The 24,710-nt window shown below is 41.7% G+C and overlaps 2 protein-coding genes across 6 annotated transcripts in view; one reads left to right on the forward strand and one right to left on the reverse strand.

Moving 5' to 3' along the window:
* Positions 1-1,057: 1,057 nt before the first annotated feature.
* LOC117555795 (histamine H2 receptor-like) lies at positions 1,058-19,913 on the reverse strand. Of its 5 annotated transcripts, none has more exons than XR_004570443.1 (4): positions 19,810-19,913; positions 4,559-6,152; positions 3,446-3,623; positions 2,430-2,642 (listed from the first exon to the last, which is right to left on the reverse strand). XR_004570443.1 is itself a non-coding variant. In XM_034230773.1 (4 exons), the coding sequence occupies exons 2-4, from the start codon at positions 5,562-5,564 to the stop codon at positions 3,614-3,616; spliced, it is 1,188 nt and encodes a 395-aa protein (XP_034086664.1). In that variant the 5' UTR covers positions 5,565-6,152; positions 19,810-19,913; the 3' UTR covers positions 3,483-3,613. The 5 variants fall into 5 exon arrangements, 4 of the variants coding, with proteins under 4 accessions (XP_034086666.1, XP_034086665.1, XP_034086664.1 ...); XM_034230773.1 differs by lacking the exon at positions 2,430-2,642 and adding an exon at positions 4,233-4,404 and having other exon boundaries at positions 3,483-3,623; XM_034230775.1 differs by lacking the exon at positions 3,446-3,623 and having other exon boundaries at positions 1,058-2,642.
* Positions 19,914-22,968: 3,055 nt separating this feature from the next.
* The window catches only part of LOC117555881 (dedicator of cytokinesis protein 2-like), a 104,262-nt gene continuing 102,520 nt past the window's right edge, over positions 22,969-24,710 (forward strand). Inside the window, exon 1 of the mRNA XM_034230906.1 lies at positions 22,969-23,011. Within this exon, the coding sequence (XP_034086797.1) occupies positions 22,969-23,011 (43 nt within the window). The remainder of the gene's footprint in view (positions 23,012-24,710) is intronic.

Consider the following 24,710-nt stretch of genomic DNA (forward strand, 5'->3'; position numbering starts at 1 on the left):
AGAAAGAGAAGTAGAGGGGCTTGTCGATGACAGAGTTGAATAATGACAATATCTATGATTGATAGCTTATACAAAGCTAGCCGGCTGTGTGTACTGTATTGGTGTGTGTGTGTGGGTGTGTGTGTGTGTGTGTGTACATTATAGTGACAGAATGAGAGAAAGAAAGTCCATATGTTTTGTTTCCCCCACATTAATCTGATGTTAAGGAAGCAATGATGAATGGTTTTCATGTACTTTGAGCTGTCAATGGTCAAGAGATGGAGATGGGTAGCAAGTGACCAGAATTACCAGGGGACACATCATGTTTATGAAGGAATAGAGGGACTCAAAGAGATAAAAGTATAATAAATGTCTTTCAGTTAGAGAGGACGGAGTGCAGATAAGACCAACTCTGTGAGTTATTTACATACCTTGCTTCCTAGCCATGAAAAACCCAACTAAGAAATATTTACTGCATCTGTTCGTCATTTTCTTCTTCTCTGAGTCAGATGTTTGAAAAGGCCCTTTAAAGGGCAGTTAAATTATACAATGTTGTTATGATGTTAATAAAATACTCAGTACATGGAAAGAGTGGGTAATCATTCCTCCTCAAAAGTCCCTTCTTGCGCTGCTTCACTGTAAGAAATTGGGATGAGATCTAGTACTTATTCTTTGCAAAAATGCATTGTAACAATCAGCCATGTCTTAGAGGCTTCAACAGTCTGTACATCTACAGCCAAGGCAAGTGGGTATCTTCAAAAATAACAGTTTTTGTCCCTCTGTTAGGAATTATTGTTTGTGTTCTATGCTGAGCCGTGCTGTAACGATGCATCCTGATATGGTCACATTAACAAAAGCCTGAGAAAGGACATAATGGTATGTTTCTGATACGGGTAATAAGTATGCAGCATTTGGGTGACGCTACAATGTGTTGTCTGGTAGCGTGATAGGTATTTGTAATATAGTGATACAAACATGATGGCACAATGGATCTTAGAGAGTGGAGACCCTAGTCAAGGCCTTATCTCATACTACTAACATCTTCACAAATGTAACATGTAACATAACATATTCATAGTTATTATTATAGATTCTTTATTAAATAGATACATTTAATTGGTTCTTCCTTGGCCCTTGCTACACTCTCGCACAACGTTTTTTATGAAAATCAGCTACTACTTTTCCTCTTACCCTGCTGATAAACAACCATACAAACAATACAGGGGTACAGTAATAAAATGCATTCTTCATTATGTAGTACAACACAGACTTATGTGGGTCAAAGTGAGAATGGTGGAGAATTGCATTGAAACATGTATCTAATCACATTTACTAAATGGCATTTTAAAATGGCAAGTTCTCCCTTGAACACTGCTGATTCCTTATGTCAACAATCCCTATATGATTAAGGCAAGTGTAGTACTGTATGTGTATGAGAATAACTGAATGCAGGATTGATTGAAAGCTCTAATTAAAGACAGAGCTGTTTCCACCAAATCTAACAGTATAAGTGCTTTACACAAGTGTTCCTGACCTTGTGCTGTGTGTTTTGTCACTAACGTTTATAGTCTAATTGTACATGAAATAGAGCATTTCCTTGCAAACAGGAGGGAGGGGTAAGAGTAAAATCTGTTGAGCTAAATTGAAAGAATAGCTACCCTAGGTGTTATAAATACCAAGTAAGTGTTTCCATGTGGTTTAATGGCTTGTAAAAATCCTTCTATCACTTGTGTACAGCTGCTACCTTACATGCAGATGGATATTATTTGCACTTCTGTGTCAGTCCTCAAAGGAAATAGCTTGAAGTATGGAGAAGGTTAAATGTTAATGTGGCAATAGTTCGAGGCAATGTGTGCTGACAGCTGTGATGAATTGTTTCCAATGTTCTCATATTACCACTCATACAGTGTTTTCTACATCATCCCACATGATAATCCCTATCCATACTTATCTACAGTCCATCTGTATTGCCTCCAAAATGGAAGCATATATTAGATTGTTTATTGAAGCTGCCCTTTATTGGTACAGTATGGTTGCAGTTTTGTATTTTTGAGTAACGGATAACGTCCAGTCCTCAATTACCTTTACAATATCATACAATACATACACTTGCAAGCGTTATGCCACTGACTGAGCAACAATAAAGACACATTCTGTATTCAAAAAGTAGACACGTAACATTAATTTGTATGCTATACATACACATGTCGTATATTTCAACACATTTGACATGAAATGGTAAGTTTAATAATGGTCTATTTATCAACTATTTATCTTCCATTCTTTTGATTTTGTAAAACACCCATTTGTATTTCCAGGTTAAAGTTGTTATACTTTGTGTTTCCACTGGAGTGCACTCTTGAGTCAGCATAAATTATATAGTTCATACAATTAATGAGCAATAAGTTAATCAGCAGGTCTCAATCGGTCCTCCAGAGCTTCAATATTATCCAGAGTTAGTTTGAGTATATCATGTGTCACCCTGTGTGATGGCTGAGGTGAAAAGATTCCCTTAGATCCATCCACGGAGGCGTCATCTTTGTTCGGTCCTGAACGAGTAGAGGCCGGCTGTGTGTGGAAATGTGTGCCTGCTGATGAGGTGTGGTGTACATGAGGTCCAATTTTCTCCAATTGTTGTTGTTGAATTGGTGGTGAAGTGGTTGCTGACAGGTAGAAGGGACACACAAATCAAGAGGATTCATCACCTTGGGTGTACAAAATGCAGGGATGAAAGAATCATTCACTAAACCACTGTGCTTAGTTTGGATTAGCTCCTACTCAGTTTTCTGCATCAACAATCGCAAACAAATCAAGGCAGCACAGTAGTGTTTAGGAGGTAGGATGGGTGGTACAGGAGGTTATACAGAACGTTTTGTACCCATTCAATTTTTTTTTACGAAGTATATTCTGTAAACAACAATTTTATAGTTTTTCCAGCAGGTATAAAGTAAAATAAATAAAATAGCTTTTATTGTTAGTAAATGAAAGTTTGAAAAAAATAGTTAAAGTAACAAACTGTAAAAGATGATTCACGATGCTAGTTACATTCAAGCCTCATTGTTTTTTTTAAAAATGTTTAGAAAAGGTTTGGAAAGTGTTAATGTTTCAGTTACAATGTATTGAACATTGAGTACAGCTTTTACCAGGCAGCCTTACAATGTTTTGGTAATCTTGAAGAAAAAAATGACTTGCTTTAACTCTAGTTAAACTAGTACACACTTTACAAAGCAGCACATACAAAGAGCAAACCACTTAGTCGAAACTGTTCACAAAGTGTGAACAAAGACATGTGAGCAGGATGTGAAACTGGATAATGTACTTCTGAGCTGAAAGCATATTTCTTGGCCTAATAAGCATAATGCCATATGGCCTGTTGCAGCGTGGGTCTGTGTGTCACAGTTAATTTGTTCTGGGCATGACCTGCTCTGTGGGGGTTGTAGAGATGTCTGTGTCTATATTTACTTACGTCGTCAATTACCGGAGCTTCTACTGCAGTACTGAAGGCTTCCAAATAGAAAGACTGTAAATCTCTGTCTATCTTTTTGACTGTCTGTTGCTCTTCCTCTTATGGTGGATGGATCTGGCTCTTGGTTGCAACCACAGTATGAACACAGCACACCTCACCAGCACAGGCTCAGCACGACCTGCGCTCATAGAGTGAAAGATTAGAGGAGTGTTTGTGTGACTTATTCAGATTATTTGTGTTTGAAAGTAAGACAAACCAGTGCAATTACACACTAAGACATACATGTTTGATGTACTCCCCCCCTGGTGTAACAGGTCAATTTTCATTGATTTTTAGTCATTGAGTTTTATGTTACAATTTCACTGCATCATGTCAGATTCTTTTCATTTTACGTTTGAGTCATGACGCATCAGATGAATCTAGTTGAACTGTGGATGGGCAAAATTACAATATGACAATTTATCGTCTTTCAATGGGATCATATCGTGAGTAAATCATATATCAAGATATCATGATTCATAATTTCAAAAGCAAACACTAATTTAAGGTACCTAAAAGGGAGATGTGAAATATTGTGAGGGAAGATCCTCCCAAGATTAAAGTTCAAATTTCTCTTACATTTATAATTAAATTCAAACAGGATTATACAAAAAACCCTTTAGTGGTTAATTCATTTAGACTATTTATTAAAATGCCAGACAAAGTGCTATACTTGAGATATGTAATATATCAGGATACAAGATTTTGTCCATGTAGCCCAGCCCCAAGCTAAATAATAATAATGTACCTTTCATTCCCATTGACATCTGTGGCTGCAGTGCCATTTGTAAGTTGAATAGTAGCTGTGGCTGTCCCACTGTTCATTTCTTGAAGCATTAAGCTGGGCTCTGTTAGACTGGCCCTGCAGGTGGTTAGGTTGTGGTCGCACAGCAGTGTCACCTCTGTAAGATGTTCTCTGGCTGAGAGGGGGAAAGAGAACGGAATACTAAAAATTGAGAACATATAATGGATTCTATGTGTCCTCAGGAATTAACGTCCACCCAACGACTGTTAAACTGAAGAACTTTAAAGTGTAGATTTGATAGGCAAACTAAAACATTTCTTATGCTTTACCTGCTGTTAAAGTGGGAGACACTTGCCGGCTCCTCCACCCAATGTAGGTGGGGCATCTACATCTCAGTAGATGGTTGTATGCTGACCTGAAGTCCCTGTTGATGGCTCCATACAGTATAGGGTTGAGGGCTGAGTTGGCATAACCCAGCCACAACACAATTGGAAATGCTGCTACTGTGCTTGGGTCCGGGTGCTCCTTTAGGCCCAACACTGTGAACAGGATGAAATATGGCAGCCAGCACACCACAAAAGCCCCTATCACTGCGGCCAGGGTCACCGTGGCTTTGTGCTCCCGCAGAGCCACCGCTGTTACACTGGAGACCACAGTGGTAGTGGTGGAAGGATTGTTACCGCAGTTGTAGCTCGTGATGCAGGTGGGTCGGGCACTGATGATGCGTTTGGCCTGTGCCCGTGCAATGCGAAGTATTCGGAGGTAGGTCCAGCACATAGCCACCAGAGGCAGGTAGAAGGTGAGAAGAGAGTCAGTCAGCACGTAGGGTCTGTTCAGCTCAAAACGACATTTTCTCTCTGGAGCCCAAGGCCCTTGGTTCTGCACCGTGCCATTAACAGTGTTCCAACCCATTTGGATGGGCAAGAAGGACACAGCCACAGACACTGTCCAAACACCGGCCATGGCCAAAGCAACTCTCCATGGCAACACCAGTGAGGTGTATCTCAGAGGCATGGTCACTGCCAGGTAGCGGTCCACACTGATAGCCAGGAGGGTGAGGATGGAGGCGGTGCACAGCATCACATCCATGGAGATGTAGAAGTTGCAGAAGATGGGGCCGAGCGGCCAGTCGTTGGTGAGCTGGTGGAGGGCGGAGAAGGGGAGCACCAAGAGGCCGAGCAGCAAGTCTGTCACAGCCAGCGACACGATGAAGCAGTTTGTGAGGCAGCGGAGGCGTCGGGAGGCGCAGACCGCCACGCACACCAGTACATTACCACCGATCGTCAGGATGATGAGGAGGGTCAGGGTGACACCCAGCACCACTTGTGACAACATTATCGCTGGTGCTTCACTGGAGACAATCTGATGACGTCACCGCTGGAGCTTTATGTGAACCATTGCCACTTTTTTTGTTTGTTAGTTATACGCTTGAAAAGAGGTTGTGACATTTACATTATCAGCCTTAGTCTCACATTTAATGTCGTCACATTAAACACCTGCACAGGGTGTTTTAGGTGCTTCCATTTATTAAGGCGCATGCAGTCTAACCTCAATGTTTCCATGGTCCAATGTAATCCCTCCGTCGCCCAAAATGTCCTTTGCCTTAGCTGTTCATTTACTTGACTGTTTGCTGTTCTTACTGAGCTTAAAATATATATTTGTAACTTTCCTGTGACTCAACCACACAAGTAACCCCATTCACACTTGGTACAATATCCCTAAAATGTCTTGCTAGAAGTTCTTTAAACAACTTTGATCTTTTGAAAAAAGATGCAACTGACTGAAAGTCCCAAATCTGCAGAATGCCTTGCTGGTTTAATGCCTGTGATGGCTGTTAAATAGCTTTCTGTCTGTGTGGCTGATTCTTGTTGGTCCATGGCATCACGTTGGCTTCATCACCGTCTTCTTTGGCTGTAGTGACACCTAGCGGACAGAAATGATAAATACAGTTATTAATCAGCACAGGATTTCCTGCAGTCTCAGATGTTGCACAGCCCTGCTTATATACAAATGAATGATTTACGTATAGTTGATGTAATACATTCCCTCTGATAGATTATTCAACCCTAATTTGCACAACTATTCAAGTACAACCACCATAACCAAACCAATTATGGAAACATTACTCTTTTGACTAAAAATGTGGACAGTGTATTTATCAGTGCATTTTTTCGGCCCAGGATTACATCCATGTGCTATCATGGCCTCTGAGCTATTTTTTCCATCTATGTATTAATATGGTAAACGTTGGAACACACCAATGCAAAGTATTTAAAGTATTTTTGGATACAGACAGGAACTTTCATGAGAAAGGAAAATAATGATAACTCAACTACAAAACAAAAGTCATATAAATCACACAAGTCACTGAATTGGCACTAGTTTATAGGAGGTGATACAAAAATAATGAATAAGCAGCCAATGAAGACTGTCCTGCAGTGTCTACATAAACATCTGTTTAAACTCTCCATTTTTGTGTCTAAACAATTTTTTCATTTTCTGATATGTTTCCAATTATCTGTGATTAATTTAAAAGATGTATCTCCAGACTAAGAAAGACTATCTAACTTTGGCCTATCAGTACACTGACAACTCAGGCTTAATTTGTAGCACCAGGAAACATTGTTTTTTTGTAAAAGTCCGACAGTTCCCTTACACAAACACAACCTAACCAACCCTAACCATCAAAACTAAACATCTTATCCCAACATTAACTTAATTTAAACAACTATTCTAAACTTCTCACAGTCTAAAAAAAGTAGTGGCAACTGGCCAAAATATTTACACTGTGAAGAAACACACTACTTTATGGTATAATACTGAAATTGGTCCTTAAAAGGGCAGAAATATTTCATTTAATTTCATTTTTATTTGTCCTGCTCATGGTACGCAAAACCAAATGTACAATAATTGCCAACAAAACATGACTCTACCAAAACACCATTGAGCGAAAAGGAGCAGGGAGAAGAATACAATCTTATGTGACCTGCCCCTTTCTAAAAAAAACGAAATAAATACAAATAGATGGTCTGCCCTTCATAATAAAAAAATATTTCACAGCCAAACATAACAAGTATCTAAGAGAAACACAAAAAAATACTTATTTCCCACTTGACGGTTAACGGAAAGAAACAAAACAACAAAAAACAACAACACCAAAACATCACATGTATAAGGAAAATAAAAGTGCAACACCCTCATCTGAGTCCTACTGGAGAAGAAGGTGGAAAGCGGCGCATGATAATAATAATAATAATAACAATAACAACAATAACAATGGGACCTGCAAATAAAGAACAGACATCACATCAATCAAAAACATTTAACAATGCAGGACCAGAGTACATAGACTTATTCACATTCTGCTTCATATAGTCCCATCTTTCTTAATTTATACAATATCTTTAACTGAAAAATACATATACAATTCTTTAGATCCTTTTGTTGAGAATTCCACAATTTTACACCAACCACCGAAATACACATTTGCTTAAGAGCAGTCCTTGCATAAGGATGCTTAACATTTAATTTCCTTCTGTGGTCTTCCTTGTCTGATCCAAAAACAAACAACTGTTGTAAATATACTGGTAACATTCTGCTTGTTGCCCTGTGCATTACTGATAATGTCTGCAGCTCAGCTATGTCTTTGAGTTTCAAGAGTCCTGACTTAAAAAACAGTCTGTTGGTGTGTTCTCTTGAGTCAGCTTTATGAATTATTCTTACTGCCCTTTTCTGTAATATTGACAATGGCTTTATGTTGCTCATGTACGTGTTGCCCCACACTTCTATACAATAAATGAAAAATGGCAAAATGAGTGAACAGTACAACATTCTCAATGCCTTGTAATCTAGCAAATACTTTGCCTTGTTTAGAACAGAAATATTCCTAGACACTTTCGTTGTGTGCTATGTGTGATTTCCATGTCAGGTTATCATCCAGCGTCACACCTAAGAATCGAAATTCAGAAACCCTGTCAATAAAAACTCCATCAATGGACAGTGACATTTTTTCATCTTTGTTTCTATATTAGCAAAAACCATAAACTTCGTTTTATTCAAATTTAAGGTTAACTTTTTTCGTCAAACCATCTTTTAAGTTTGACCATTTCATGTCCAATACACTTTGCTAAAATGTTTAAATCATCTTCTGAACAAAATACATTTGTGTCGTCTGCAAACAACACAAATTGCAATAATGTTGACGTTTCACATATGTCATTGATGTACAAAATAAAAAATGTAGGCCCTAAAACCGAGCCCTGCGGGACACCACATTCTATGTTCATACACTCCGATGTACTACCAGCAAATTACATATTGTTGTCTGTTATCTAAATAACTTTTTAACCAATCTAGAACTATAGGTTACTTACGTAACCCCAGTTCTCAGAGTAACATGAAGTGAGATGTCTCACTATGGGATGCGCCTCATCGCGGAGCAAACAGAAGCATCAATCTCATTACGCCAATCCTGATTGGCTGGTGATCTTGACGTCAGCGTCAGGGAATTCACCCCCTATAAGTAGCTTGCGCCACGACGCATGCGTCATTCAAAATAAGCACCTCTTCTCGCTTCACCATAGCAAGGAGGGCCGTCTGGTGAGACATCTCACTTCATGTTACTCTGAGAACTGGGGTTACGTAAGTAACCTATAGTTCTCATTCATAATTGTAGCTCCCGTATTGTCAGACGAGCTTATCTCGAAAATCACCAAACCAACCAGAACTTAACAGGTAGAGCTCTGACTCAACCAGGTGCCCAGCACTGCTTGAGTCACACTGGGAGCAGAACGTCCAGCCTGTTAAGAGGCGGACAAAAGTGAGCGGCGAGGACCAGCTCGCCGCTGCACCAATGTCTTGGATGGGAGACATCCTGGACAGAGTCCAGGATGCAGCCAGACCCTGAGTCGAAAGAGCTCGCGGACCCGAGGGTGCCTGCGAACTCTGATTCGTATGAGCCCCAAAGCAATTGCTTCCACAAACCAGTGGGAGAGCCGTTGCTTAGTAACAGGCTTGCCCTTATAAGGGTTAGCCCAGGACACAAGGGGTTGGTCATTATGACGAAGCACCCTAGATCTGTCCCTGTATGTGCATAAAGCACGGGCTGGACACGGCAAATCCGGCCGCTGTTCCCCGGAGGAATACAGTGGCGGGGAGGATGCCTCAATGTCAAATGTGGTACCTGAACCAACCGCCTTAAGATAAAGGCAGGGTCAGGCTTCAACCACACTCTGTTTGCCCTGGGGCGAACTGAGTGCATGAAGACTGTACAGATAGTGCATGAGTGCCACTGGCTCGCTTGGCAGCTGCCAGGGTCAGCTTCATGTCACACTGTATTCAGATTGTACCACTCACGGGCCAGGCCCATAGAGCCAAGCGCTCTGGGTGTGGGTGAAAGATCGCCCCCCTCCGCTTGGGACAGTATGTCCCTGCGTAGTGGGAGCTGCCATGGCTGCCCGCACAGCAGCTGATATATCTCCGACATAGCTGGCCAGTGCGGAGCTATCAGGATAAGTGTGTGGCGTTGCTCTCTCACTCTGGCCAGAGTTGGGGGTATCAGAGCCAGGGGTGGGAACGCGTACAGAAGGCCCGGGGGCCAATCGTGCGCGAGTGCATCCACGCCTAACGGTGCATTTAGATCGCGCATCGAAAAGAACAGGTGACACTGAGCATTGTCTTTCGATGCGAACAGATCCACCGCGGCTCTGCCGTAACGCACCCACAGCTGGCTCACAATCCTTGGATGTAGAGTCCAGTCTGCATAAAGTGGTATACCTCTGGACAGTAGATCTGCCCCGAGGTTCATCACTCCCGGTACGTGCGTCGCTCTCAGAGAGAAGAGACGTCTACCGCTCCATAGGATCAGTTTGCGCGCCAGTGTGTGTAACTGGAGAGAACGCAAACCCCCTTGGCGGTTAATATACGATATTGTGGTCGTATTGTCTGTCCTCACGAGGACGTGATGTCCCCTGAGGAAAGGCAGAAAGCGTTTTAGGGTGAGAAACACCGCTAAAAGCTCCAGGTAATTTATGTGCGCCCGCTGGAGGTCTCTGCTCCAGAGACCCCTCACCGGGCGACCTTCATAAATACCTCCCCAACCTGTCAGACATGCGTCCGTGGTGACCACTTTCCGTGAAAGGACAGCACCCATAGGCGCACCTCGTACTAGAAAAGTCGGGTGCAGCCAGTGGCGCAGTGCCATTACGCATTTCACAGTAACCATCACTCTCGGGGTTTAGTTTTAGGGCGGCCACCCAGCGCTGAAACTCCCTCATGTGTAAGCGTCCCAGTCGTACGACCAGGATGGCTGACGCCATGAGCCCCAGCAATCGCAGGCATGATCTGAAGAGAACATGTTTGCGCAGCTGGAAAAGAGCGAGACAAGCTCTGAAAGCTTTCACTCTTTCCGCTGACAAGCGAAAAGGGCACCGAGTTCAGGTGTAAACCCAGGAAGCGTATAGTCTGCGCGGGGCACAACATGCTCTTCTCTGTGTTTATTATGAAACCCAGGTTGAGCAGGTGCTTTACGAGGACATTTGTCTGCGTAACAGCCTCCTGCTCCGACTGTGCGAGAAGCAGCCAGTCGTCCAGGTAGGTCGCCAGGCGAATACCCTGTTGTCTTAACGGGGCTATCGCGGCTTCCGTACATCGTACAAACACCCTTGGACTGAGAGACAGACCAAAGGGGAGTACTCATATTCATAACAGATCCCCTGAAATGCGAATCTCAGATATTTCCTGTGTGGGTAATATACTGGGATGTGAAAATACGCATCTTTCAGGTCGACTGATGTAAACCAGTCGTCTTGTCGCACGAGCCGCAGCAGAGATGTGTGAGTGAGCATTCTGAACTTATATATTTTTAGATATTTGTTCAGAGCCCTCAAATCAAGTATTGGCCGAATTCCGTTCCCTCCCCGTTTGGGAACGAGGAAGTACTTGGAATAGAAGCCGCCCTGACTCTGCTCGGCGGGTACAATAGATATAGCCCTCTTTTCTAGGAGTGAGAGAATCTCTCTCTCCAGAATATGGGCTGACTCTCCTCGGGCCTGCGAATGCAGAATGCCTGAGAAGCGAGGGGGCGGTGACGGTGACTTGGAGTCTGTAGCTCCGTGTAACTGTCTTGAGAAACCCAAGCAGATGTCGTGAGCATCTCCCGCTGTATGCTCCTTAGAGCCAGCTGAGATGTCACATCTCTTCCCCTCTGAGTCTCTATTTGTTGTGTTATGGGGCCCTCCAGTGTCTGAGCACTGTGGTGCCCCATTTCGACAATCCCCACCGACACAGCGCATGCGTGTGGTGGTGGTGCCCTTACGGCTCCAGCCGGCACTGCGCATGCGCGTGACGGTGGTGCCTTCACAAACCCGTCAATTGTCCGCCCTTTGAGAGAGGCCGTAGCTGCTCTCAGAAGGGGAACAGTTGACGGACTGTTTATTGTTTTTATTGTTTTTCTTTTCATTTTTTCGAGCTGCGCCCTTGGCTCGAAGCCTGGATGCGTCAGCGGAAAATGTTTTATGACAGAAAAATCAATAAGTGTGTGACATGTGTTTATGCGGACTTGAGGATGGTGTTGAGGCATCTCTCGAGGTGGCGGGAACACATTTAGAGCTGGGGAACCGTAGACTTCCAGCTCTGTCACAGAGGGGAGAAGGAGGGGCTGTCACGCCGCTCGCTTCTTCTTCCTCGACTGCTGGCCGAAATTCTGGGTTGGCTGTGCCTGGGCTGCAGCCGGAACCGGAGATTTTCTAGGCCAGCTCGCCCTCGTCCCCTGCCTGGGCTGGGGACTCGGGGCGGACTGCGACCTCTGCGTTTTCGGTATTTTGAACCGAGCAGGGTTCGGGGCAGCTTGGACGAAGGGCTGCCGCTGCGAAGGCAGCGGCTGGGCCCTTCGAGGGAGGCAGAGGTGGAGGGCCTCGTCCTCCTTCTTTTTCGACTCGCATCTCCTCTGCATGGAGGCAAGAGCGGAGCCGAAAATCCCCTCGGGAACGATGGGCATGTCAAGCACATCCTCCTTTTCCCGGTCTGGGAGGTTGGTGAGGTTGAGCCATCTAGCTCTTTCCTGCCCGTGGCCTGGACGGCGCAGCGTTGGACACGGAGACAAATGTCTGTGACCGCGGCCAACTCATCCAGAACGGCCGGTCCAGGATTACTCAACATATCCTCACAGAGCTCCGCTTGGTATGCGGTTAGCAGTGAGGAAACGTTCAGAGCCCTGGCGGACAACGCTGCGGCTCTGTAGGACCGTTCAGTCATGGTCGACTGGAAACGGTCCACCTTCGCTGGCAGCGTGGGGTTCCTGCTTGGTGACGGGCCCATCCTCGGTAGGAGGTGGGCTGCCACCAGCAGTTCCATCGGCGGTATGCGGAGCAGGCCGAGCCTCTGCGGGCGAGACCATGGTGAGGTCTCGCCGGGAGCTCCCGCCTGGTGAGGCGTGGGGCTCCGTTCCCGCGTCTCTTGCCGCCACCGGGTCCCGGCCTGACACGGCGTGGGATCCCGGTTCCGCAGCTGCCGCTGTTAGTGAGTCCCAGACCGACACAGTGAGGGGCTCAGTCTCTGCGGCGGACGCCCCCGTGTCTTGATTGCCAAACGGCGAATCAGTGGACATGAGGGAGTCCTGTTCCAACAAGCTAGCTTGGTGTGCTAGCCGTCGGTGGAGGCTCTTTCGGATGAAACGGGCACAATGCCCGCACGAGCCGGGGTTGTCGATAGCCTCCTGGGCGTGTTCCAGCCCGAGGCAGGACGAGCAGACCTGGTGTGAGTCTGTGCCTGCTATCTGCAACCCGCAGCCGCATGACCGAGCCTCCGAGTCCCTGACTCCTCTGGTGTGAGGGGGAGAGGCGTCCATCTTGTTCGCCTGGTGGCGTGGAGAGGACCCGCTCGTAACAGGTACGTTGTTGAGAGAAAAAGTGTTACCAACCCGTCCTTAATCCGGAGAAAAAGGGACGGTGTGGGTCCTTTGTTCTCAAAGAATATTGACTGGTGTGTCAATATACTTCTAATCCTTTTCTCCTCCGTGAGAGAGAAAAAGAAAAGCGTCCTCGCTACCGTGGTGTCGGTAGTAAGGGGAAGCTAGCTAGCAACAGGTGCGTAGCTAGCTTGAGAAAAATCAAAACCTTACCTTACTTTCCGCGGAAAGAAACGGCGAGGTCGATTTTAATACTAACTGGCGTTAGTATTACCGTCTTCTTGCGAAGCAGAAGGAGTAGCCGGCGAGCGCCCGTCGACCGAAATGGTTATATTTGGGTTCAGTCTGTGGACCGTTAAGCTTGTCCGGCTACTATAGAGATGTGCTCTGAAGCGAGAAGAGGTGTTTGAATGACGCATGCGTCGTGGCGCAAGCTACTTATAGGGGGTGAATTCCCTGACGCTGACGTCAAGATCACCAGCCAATCAGGATTGGCGTAATGAGATTGATGCTTCTGTTTGCTCCGCGATGAGGCGCATCCCATAGTGAGACATCGAACGGAGTGTTATGAATGAGAACTACTCCTCTCACTCCGTATCTATGTAATTTCGAAATTAATAGGTAATGGTCTATGGTGTCAAATGCCTTTTTTAAGTCAATAAATACACCTATTGTGTATTTCTTTCTTTCTATAGCTGTTGTAATTTCTTCTGTTATTTTCATTAAAGCTAAAGCTGTAGATACATTTTTCCTAAATCCATACTGACTCTCACTCAATAACTCATTTTTTTCAATAAAATTATCAAATTTTTGGACAAACTATTTCTCAAGGACCGTTGAAAATTGTGAAAGCAAGGACACTGGTCTGTAGTTAGTAAATTGGCTTTTGTCCCCTGTTTTAAAAAGTGGGATAACTTTAGCTATTTTCATGCTATCTGGAAAAATACCTGTCTGAAATGAAAGATTAAAGATGTAGCTTAGCGGTTTAATTATACAGTCAATAGTCGTTTTCACTATTGTCATGTCGATCCCATCACTATCTGTCGAAGTCTTATTTTTGCATTTGTCTACAATGGATCTAATTTCAATTTCGTTTATCTCTCCCAGAAACATTGACTGCAACACTTTACTTCCCCCAATTCCGCCATCCTCTTTTTGCCCATCGTGTTGTTTTGGAATAGTCTTTGCAAGATTAGGTCCGACATTTACAAAAAAATATACAGTACTGTATAAGCACACACACAAAAAAGATGGCTGATTTTAGTACGTTTATTTCTAATTCAAAATGTAAGCCTCAAGCATTGCATGCACTGTTTGATGAGTAAGGGATTCAATATGCTGTGTCCTATTAACAGTTAATTCCGAGACAATTATTATTATGTATCATTATAAGGACCCTGCTTTAACAAAAGAGACATATCACTGTCAAATGTTATGGTATTATGTTCACGTTCAGTTGTTTCACTGCCACCAAAAGTAAAGCTGCCATTTTAGAAGTGCAGCTCATGGGAATTCCAATCTATCTCTAATAAAACCATGAACCAACACAGTAGTTTGTTTAGCTAAGGCCAATATGTGCAACTCTGTGTAAACAGTAGCATTCTGCTGCAGCTCAGATAATACAAAGTCTGGCTGTGATTTCAATGTTATCAGATCTGATGTTGCTGCAGAAATGTCTTGAAGATTTGCACTGACTGATGAGAGCAGCTCTGTCAAATGATCAGAGCAAATGTAATGATGTGAATAAAGTATATGCAGTGACCAAATAATGGCCATTCATATGTTTTTAATGCAATGACATTTAAACATAATTACTGCTAGTTTGTTAAGCAAATACTTCTCATGTACCTTTGACAAAAAAAAGAATTTTCTTTCTAACTTAGACCTTGTAAAGAGAGTGTTATTTGTCCTTTGCAAACATACTCATTTATTAAATGGGGACAAGAGTTTTTAATGTGTGCCTGGCGGAATGAGGGTGACCACTTGAGTGTGTGTGTAGTGTGTAGTACATGGGTTTTGCGTCAGCGGGTGGTGGGTAATGTTTGCTCGTCTATTTTCTAACACTGTAATGGATACTGGGACATTTGCCAGACTTAGAGCAGAGCTGCTCACTTATCACCTCAAAGAGAGAGAGACCAAAACAGAGAGGTGGAATTGCTGGCTTCACATGAAGACGAGAATAAAGAGCATTAGACTATATAATGGGGAAAAAAACACAGAAAGAAAGGTTTTAATTACATTTTGGGCTGCATAAAACCAGAACCCCATCTCTAATCTTTGAACTCTTCTAATCTTCACTTCTTTGTTCCATGGACACATTTCTGTCACCGACTGGCGGCTTTGAACTTCATCCAGAGCAAACACTGATAACACGGCTCCTAATGTATCAAGTGCTGCTCTCAAATGCACATGACATCTCCTCCACTATATCTGACAGAGCCACAGACTGACTGACTGACTGAGACCAAACATTTCAACTTTTTTAATCAACAACATCTGTCTCTCACACTGTCAATCACTGTCCTGCTTTGTCTAACAAAAGCACCCACAGAAGCTCACAGTAGAATTGTTTTTTGGATTCGCTCCAACAATGGCCGCTGAGGAATGTCCACATATGGACATGTATTGCAGTCACTAGAAGTTTCTGAATAACCTCGTCTCAACCCTGGGACATAATGTATAAGACTGTGTGTATGTGTGTATTCACTCAGGCCTTCTGGTTGTCTGCCCTCAGTCAAATGCATTACTTATTTTTCCCATGTAACAGTGCATGTGTGTGAGTGCAGCTATAATCCTTTCCTGTTTATTTTTGCATAAACATTTGTGTTTTAATAAAACCATATTAATATACAATCCTGCCCACTCATTTATCAAGAATCACATGTAAGCACAAGATTTTGATTCTTATTTAATACTGGGAAAAAAAATGCAAGTTTCTTACATGCATTTTCACTTTATCAAATCACTGTCAGACTGTGCAGACTGTGGTTTCAGTACAAAGTCACAGTGGAAGTCATTCACCTTAATGTTGAAGTATGATACCTTTATACAGTAAATAAAGCATTGTTCATTTAGACAGTGCTCTACTTTATTACTGACATCTGTTTTCTTTCAAAAACTTCTCATTAGTTCTCCCTAATGGAAAAGGACAGTGAGTGTTACCACATCTGTTTATATCTTTGCAGACACACATGCACACACACTCGCATGTAGGCGTACATGCACACACTAATACTAACACATAACATACATCTTAATAATGGGTTTTCAGGACTGTAATGGATTGTAATGACTGCTGAGTGCTGTGTTTTTCACAGGATGTAAAGGCTGCTCTACTTTAAAAGGTTTTCTGCAGGAGAATGCCATTTCTTGTTTTCAAAAAATGACAAAATGTTGCAGCTGTGTTTGTGGTCTTGAGGACAATGCTTTGAGGGATCATCCTGGGACAGGTCGATCTTTGTGTAATACCCAACAGTTAGTGGACGTAACAGATATGAAATATTAAGTGATTAACTTGAACGAGATCCTTAATCGCTTTCTCTACCCTTCTCCTCTCTTCCAGCACAAAAACGATGCAGATGAGCCGGATAGGCTTCATCCTGCCCCATCAAGACCTGCCATTACTCAGTAAGTGGTCTGATGAAAAGAGCCCAATTTGGGTATTGAGATGAAAGGCAGGCAGAGAAGAAGTTGGAACAGGGGCTCTTTACCAGTCACGATCTGAGCTCGGAGATGAGTAATGAGGTTATTTACTTCTCAGCTGGGACTCGCTTTCTGATTTGCGACATTCTCCAAATACCAAGTGTTCAATCTGTGAGCTTTTTTCTTACCAGCCAGATGTGTCTTTTTTAGAAATAAACATAAGGAAAATCTGCTCTTTTTCAAGCCAATTATTAACTAAAGTAATCAAATGTTTTGTCAGGAATGCACAGACGTGTTTGAATTTGTTTACGCAATCAGTACACTGATTAGTTATGCACCTCTTACATCCAATATTGTTATAAGCTCTGAATCATTAGCAGGGTAAGAAATTAACTTTTTTAATGCTGTTGCTGCAGACTAATTGCACATACAGGAAATAATTTGTAATTCATTCACATCATTAAAACTCCATCACAGCTTGTCTGCCACTTAATGTTGGTAGGAGTCATGGTAGTGTCTTAAGATGACTCACTGAACCAAACCGCTTGCCTCGTCTCTGCAAGGCTGCTGACATGTGGAGAGCGTGGTCTCAGCAGTGTTGCATGACACCATGCACTTCTAATAACATGATATTTTTGGTGGTTGGTTGAAAAGCAAAGTCAAAAGGTTTTAGAAGTATTCTACATTTTAAAAAGCAAGGAATTGAATATGATTTCCTTAAGTAAGACTGCTAATAGGTACATTAATCTATTCATTAACTTGTGAAGACTCTGATACTGAAGAGGCCTACAGATGTCGAAAGTAACTTTTCCCCCTGCACTCAGCACCCGTCAGAGCAACATAATGCAATTAGACATCTGAAGCCTTCATTTATCCTTATACAATTCAATTGAGCAAAAATACTTGGCTCACTCACTTCCTTTGCGTGTGCAAACAAATCTATAATTGTCTGTATTTCTCTGAACGTGTGTCTGGGTCTGTCTTTGTGTTTGTCCTTGACAGAGACACCCAAAGAGAGAGGGGAAGCGGTGTGGGATGGTGTGTTGCCTGGTAACCGGTGTGTGTCCTGACCAGTGGAGGGACGCTGCGGAATCTTGACGAAGCGTGAAAGAGGAACACGGCACGTGACAGACGTGAGGGCACACAGGGGGGGGGGGGGGCAGACACATGAAATATGTATAGATACTAACAGCATGCATTGCTAACGAGTTCAGGTCACATGGGATGATGGATTGCATTCAAAGTCAGAGTTGTCCTGCACCTCTGTTATGACTGCATTACAGCTGTACCGTATACAATGCTTCGACTTGCAATAAACATTTCGACATTATTGTAGAAAAACACAAACTCTCACAGGTCCAGCATCAACCTGTTATATCTTAAAGCGCCATTTTCTACTAGCATCTAAGCAGTGAACTTAATGGCTGCCTATGTCCCCCTGACCCAGTCATGACACTAAACCACATCCCCTCTCTCCCCTGTGGGCGGCTTCAGCTGATACCCGCATTGCACTTGACTTCTTTGTTCTCTTCGGTTAACCCTCCCAGTTTGATCTCTATAAGTCATAATGTGCAACAATTTTTATTAAATAGAAGCTGCTATTCATAATAGAGACTCAACATTGTTCATTAAAGGCTTTCTTGTTTTAAATATCAAATGTTAACTTATTGAAGTGTCAGCTAATTTTTTACTGATTTCAGCAGCAGGCAAAGCAAAATAAGGAACATAAGGTGAATCACATTAGTTATGAACATATAAAATAAATAGCACTAACTAGAACAATTCATGATTCATCAACACAAAGGTCTTCCAATACGGATGTCACAGTACTGGGAGATTTTTTTCAGTCATCTCCCTGGAGTGCAAAGCAGGAAAACCATCACAAAAAATATTTTCAGGGATCCTTTGAATTACTTCTTTAAATAGACGACAGTACAATTAGATGACATTCCTTGGAAGTTAATTATATTCCATTTTCATCAGATGTCCCCATTATTCCAATAGATAGGGAATATTATTACTATATTCAGTCTGTGAGCCATCCAGAGAGGTCCTATCATTATGAACATTCATATCTGTTCATTTGCAATACTGATCTATCCATTGTGCTTACATACAAGGAAATGAGCAAGGACAATGTAAGAATCAGCTCTTCTTCACATTTTGGGTCAGAATATGTTCTTTCTTGCTATCTTTCTTTCTTTTTTGTTCACATCTAGTATAATTATCTATCTGTTTTATATATCTTTTAATATGGAAATTCACACTGTGTTGGTTTGAGAATATGAAACTGGACAGATGAAGCTCAAATGTAGAACTTCAAAGTATGTCATACAGCAGCAACAAGTATAAGATCACACACACACACACACACACACACACACACACACACACACACACACACACCACACACACACACACACACACACACACACACACACACACACACACACACACACTCACACACCGCACATAGCATAATCTAACTTCCTCATTTGAAGTACTGATTAAATGACCCCTTTGTATATTTGTCATTGTGCATAGTTCTCATGCTCAAACCAGGATTGCCTCAGTTTAACTCTCAACATCCACTTGCATTCAAATGTAATCTATAACAAAATGACAAAGGAAACTGCAACTGAGCTGACAAACATTCAGAGCACGACAGACGTTGGATGCCACTAACCACACACAATCTGCTTCTCTATTTTCATCTCGTTCATTCTTTATTTTATTTTGAACTTCCTTTTCAGTTTTTGCATGAACATTAACACTGAGAAACATGAAGGTCAAGTGATAGAATTAAACATCATTTATTTCAGTGTGCTGGTAATTAAGTGAAGGGTTTCTCAAATATTTGATACATTTAGTGCATTCATTATTCTTGTTTGACATCTAAAATGCAAACCAGCAAATCAATGCAGACTTACACCACACACTTGCACATGCGTTGTTTTCACACACAAGTCCTTCACATTTGATGAAATATAAAACAATGTTCAACAATAATAAAGTAGGAATTGATCAACTCACCTGCAAGCTGCTTTTCTGTTTCTGAGAAGACTGCCCTCGCTACTGTGCTCTGCTCCCTGAGAGACGAGAGAGCCACAGTCTCGCTAGTCAAGTCTGTGCGTAATAAGTGTGTGTGGGAAATAGAGGAGGGAGAGAAGCGAGGGAGCACCAGAGACTCACACACTCTCTCTTTCTCTTTCACTCTCTCTGCGGCTCCATCTATTATTGTTCTTTATCTCTTTAGGGTAATTTGCTTTTGAAATCTTTTTAATAGCTCTTCTATTCTCTTATCATGCCTTCGAACATGCGTGCCAGTTGATGTGATAAAGCAAATGCAAACTGGAGACCTGGCTCTATTACCTGAATAATCCAAGCACCTGTTGAATTCAGCCTGAATGGATTGGCCAGCTTTTCAGTCCAGTTTGTAATGGGAAGAGACACGACAAGACATGGTATTCATGCATCCATTACATTAGCTTTTATCCAAAGCGACTTACAATTACCAATTACAGGGACATTCTCCCTGGAGTAACTAAGGGCTAAGTGCCTTACTCAAGGGCACACTAGTGGTGGTGTTCCAGGTGGGATTTGAACTCACAATCTTCCAATCTTCAGCCCACCTCACTATCCATTAGATCCACCACTACCCCATCTGTTTTGGGCTTTAATTCTTTATTTGTCTCAGAAAATACCACTTCTCTCTAAACTTCAAACTGTTAAATAATGTAGGGTTGCTTTAATGCTTCATTGATAGATGGCTTAAGGGCAAATCTATGAGAACTGGCACCAGTTGCAGTAGCGTGATGTCAATGACCCGATAGGTCACACATATTTCTAAATCAATCTCTTTATTTCTGGTGCAGCCTTTAACTCAGCCTTCTCAGTATCTATTTTTCATGTGCTTTGGCCCCCGGTGTGGCTTATCTATCATTTCCAATGTCTATTCATCTTCTGGGCTGCAGACTAACATTCATAATTTATTATCACATCTCTTTTCATGACTTTTATGTGATGTTTCCCACCTTTTCCTTTTCTCTCTCATCTCCGTCTGTCTATGGAACTGTCTCAGTTCCCGTGGTCTTGTTCATAGCTGGTGCTGAATCAAATCTTTCTATGTCTCTTTTTGTACCTTTTATTTATTCCTCTCTCTGTTTCTATTCCTTCATTTATAGAATGGTTGTCTCTTCTCTGGTTATATTAGCCTGTTGCATTGGTTACTTTTGTATTCCACTCACCTCAACGCTCCGCCTTTATTTCTCCTTGTGTCGCAGTAACAAGGCTCCAGTTTTGTTCCACTACACATAACTATGCGATAACATATCTTTCTTTATCATTTAAAAAAAATGTCTTCTTTGTTTTTCTCCTTCTTTGTTCGTCTACATGCCGTCTTTCTCTCACTCTTCCTTTCACACAAATCATATGACTTGTTTTGAAGGTACATACTTGTTAATGTTATAAGCTCACCTTTCTTTCACTTTGTATTCCTTAGTGTGTTGACAAGCTCTATCTCCCCCTCAGGTTTCCATAACAACACGACCTCTGATGTGTCTGAGCTGGTGGAGGATACCTGACTGACACTCCTTAATATAGGTGGATGGTGTCATAAAACAGTATGCGATGTATTTTTTTAATCAACACCATAGTTGGGTGTTGCTTTGCTTTGATGTTGTTGGGCCTCCAGACTTCCCATACAAGGCTGTGTAAGGAAATTATAAGTATATTTAAACTGATATTGTGGCAGTTGGCATTGATACCTCAAATTCCATTAGCTTTGTATACATCTTTATTAACGGGAAGTGAAGTCACATATCTAAGTCTAGGTCAACAGTGTGTTTGTAATATCCCATATCTTGATCTGATAAGATGAAGTAATACCAAGGGAATAAAATGAAAAATAACAAATGATTTAGAACTCTACCACCCTCTTTAGGATTAGCAAAATAATCACATAATTCTTCAGGAAATCAGTCATTTGTTAGCCGCAGGCAGAAGGGCGAGACAAATTCAGCCATAGAAATGAATACGCAGAGAAAAAACTCTCTTATCCAAAATATTCTTTAATTAAAACTTTTTAACGTATCAAACAAGCTGACTAAACTCTGTCAACAGAAACAAAAATTGTAATTCATATGTTCAATTTATTTTGCCAGCTGATAAACAACCGTTTATAATATAAGCTGCAACAAATGTTTTGAATGTATTTCCTTCCTCATGAATCAAATGTAGAGGAGATATTCAACTAATTTAAATCCATGTTGATTTGCTGGCCATCTTTTTCTTCCCTGTCTTATGAGTGTGCATGAGATAAACAAAACAGGGACGCACTCACAGAAAAAAAGGTCCACAAGGAATCCTTGTTTTAGGTTTTGGTTGTCTTTGGACCATCATGCTGATTTTTTGTTTAGAAATAGAGCCTTTCAATTTTACTTCTCCACTGTTAAATACAATATGATGATGTTCCTGTTATTTTCTACTTGAAGCTTTAAGATTGTATTCACAATAATACTTGAGTGGTCTATGATTTTTGAAAAGGTCCCATCTATTATGGATGCTTGTTGCCAGTTGTTATTTAAACATTTAAAGGATGATGATCAAAGATGTGGTGAGGGCACACAGTGTGAGCTGGCAGACTATTGACTGAAGTCATCCACAGTCTACTGACTTCGCACACTGTGTCCTGTCGGGTGCATATTGTGTTAAGGTTGCATTACTTAAGAATTGCAAAAAGAATATGTTTAGATACAGTTTTGACATTGTAGGTAATTTTGCATACTATACATATCACTTTTCATCCCATCTCTAACAGAAGACACTGGCTATTGATGTTTTATTTTCACTTAAAACACAGATAAAGTATTCCACTTAGTCAAAATGAACAAAATGGAGACTTCACACACTGCGCAGGCCGTGGGTCTATAGGACTCCACCTTGTTGCACTCAACCACTTCCCCTCAACGGTCTGAAGGCAGGAAGAGAGAAGAGACAGAAGAGGAAGAGACACAAAGGGGGATGGGCTTGTCGTTTTAATTTAGAGTTACAAAAATACAGAAGTGAGAAGTTTAGTAGACACCCTCCAAATACAGAGGCTGAGAGAGAAATTGGAAGCGAATCCAAAAAAAGACTTTGCAAACTAAAAAGAAGTAGTTCTAAAAGGAAGTAGGCAAAGGGCTACATGTAGTCATGGCTCCTTGGACGAGGACCACAACAGAGCGGTATGGTGTAGGTAAGTTGGTTTGTGTTAACGTTTGGGTATCTTTGTGTGTGTGCGTTCAAGCACTTACATGTTGGTACAGTGTCTATCCGTTAGGTGTAATTGTAACCAATCTATGCTATCAATAAGAATGAGAATATGCCCTTCACTTCCTGCTTAACAGGATGTGAGCAGGTGCTAGTGGACACACATAACTTTAGGATATACACATTACAAGTATATCCCCCAAAATAAAACAAATCCTAAATTCATATTCACCTTTAAACTTCAATGCAACTTAACTCGTAAGAGTTAAGACTCTGTGGGGAATAAAATCAAGAAATGCATCTCTCTTTAACTAATGCATAAATAAGTGGCAGTGAGTAGGCAATCTTCATGCATTTTACATTATGCTTTGCATTTTCTTTGGAAAATAACTATTTTAGGTTTTGGAAAGATTGATTTTTGCTTCAGGAACAAATCGTAGACAGTTAAAGCATAACGTCTCAGTACAATCTGTAGTTATCTGCAGTGTGGGTTGAATATGGTCGAGCTGATCAGCATGTGTTGCCGTTAGATATGCGATGCAGACACAAATTTAGCAGGAATACAGAGTTATGAATTCTAATACAGATTGTTATGGCAGAGCTTCACTGCCTTGTTGCACACAATGCCTTGGTTAATCAGTTGCTTGAAATAAATACGAGATTTAATTTGCATTGTATAAAAAGTAAGGGAAGTGAAGGAAGTTGTTCTACTGCTTGAAGATTGACAGAGAAGAGGGTAGTGAATTTATATAGGTAATTTTTACCTGTTACTAATAAGATTACTGATTTAAAGTGTTGTGGACCTTCTTTATAGAGAATAACATATTCCTGGACTGTATAAGACTACAACACAGGAAGTGGAGGAAGAAAGACTGAAGCTTTTGTTTTTTACTAGTTCTAAGCCGTGAATCTAAATACTGTAAAAAACGCATAATCTTATGAAATTATATAAACATATGTCTTAATTTTCCAAAAAGTATGCATTTCAATGTATTACAGTCAATAATAAAATAAATGGTGATAGCAGTCATTTTGTAGCTGCGTAACTGATGGTTAAGTGTCTAAATCATTATGAGAGGCCAAAGTGGTGCAGACAATTTGTGGTCTTGTCAGATAGTATTTTAGTAGACCTTTTTGGACATTGTCTATTTGAATGTTATGTTATCTTGATTGCTTTTGTTATTTATTGCTCATTATTTAAAACATTAAAAACATAATTTCAATGGGTTTGTTCTTGTATATGAAAGCACCTTGCATTGACTCGTGGTTGTGGTTGAGATGTTCCTTACTGTATAAATAATGCTGCCTTGCCATTTTTAATTTATTTTCTCTTAATTGACTCGACTGTAAATCCTGCAGTGACTGAAGAGGTCATGAAAAAGGGAGAGATGAAGAGCCGTTGTCAATAATAATTTAGGCGTGAATAAACATACGGCTCTGTTGCTCATTGGTTGCTTTTTTGGTGGTTTGACAGGTGATCCATGCTGCGCTTTGGCCCGGTTGACCTGAGCTAGGCTAGCCTTTTTCAACTTTTGTTCATCTAGGGCTAGGCCATATGGTATTAAGCTATGAGTAGTTTTCCTTCATTGGCATAACAAATAAAATCATTCGTTACCCTTTGTGTTTAGCACTTATCACACAGGACAACTTTAGCCGTCGACTCGTTCCCAATAACTGGTGCACTT

This window comes from Gymnodraco acuticeps, unplaced genomic scaffold (assembly GCF_902827175.1).
Source record: "Gymnodraco acuticeps unplaced genomic scaffold, fGymAcu1.1, whole genome shotgun sequence".
NCBI classification, from domain to species: Eukaryota; Metazoa; Chordata; class Actinopteri; order Perciformes; family Bathydraconidae; genus Gymnodraco; species Gymnodraco acuticeps.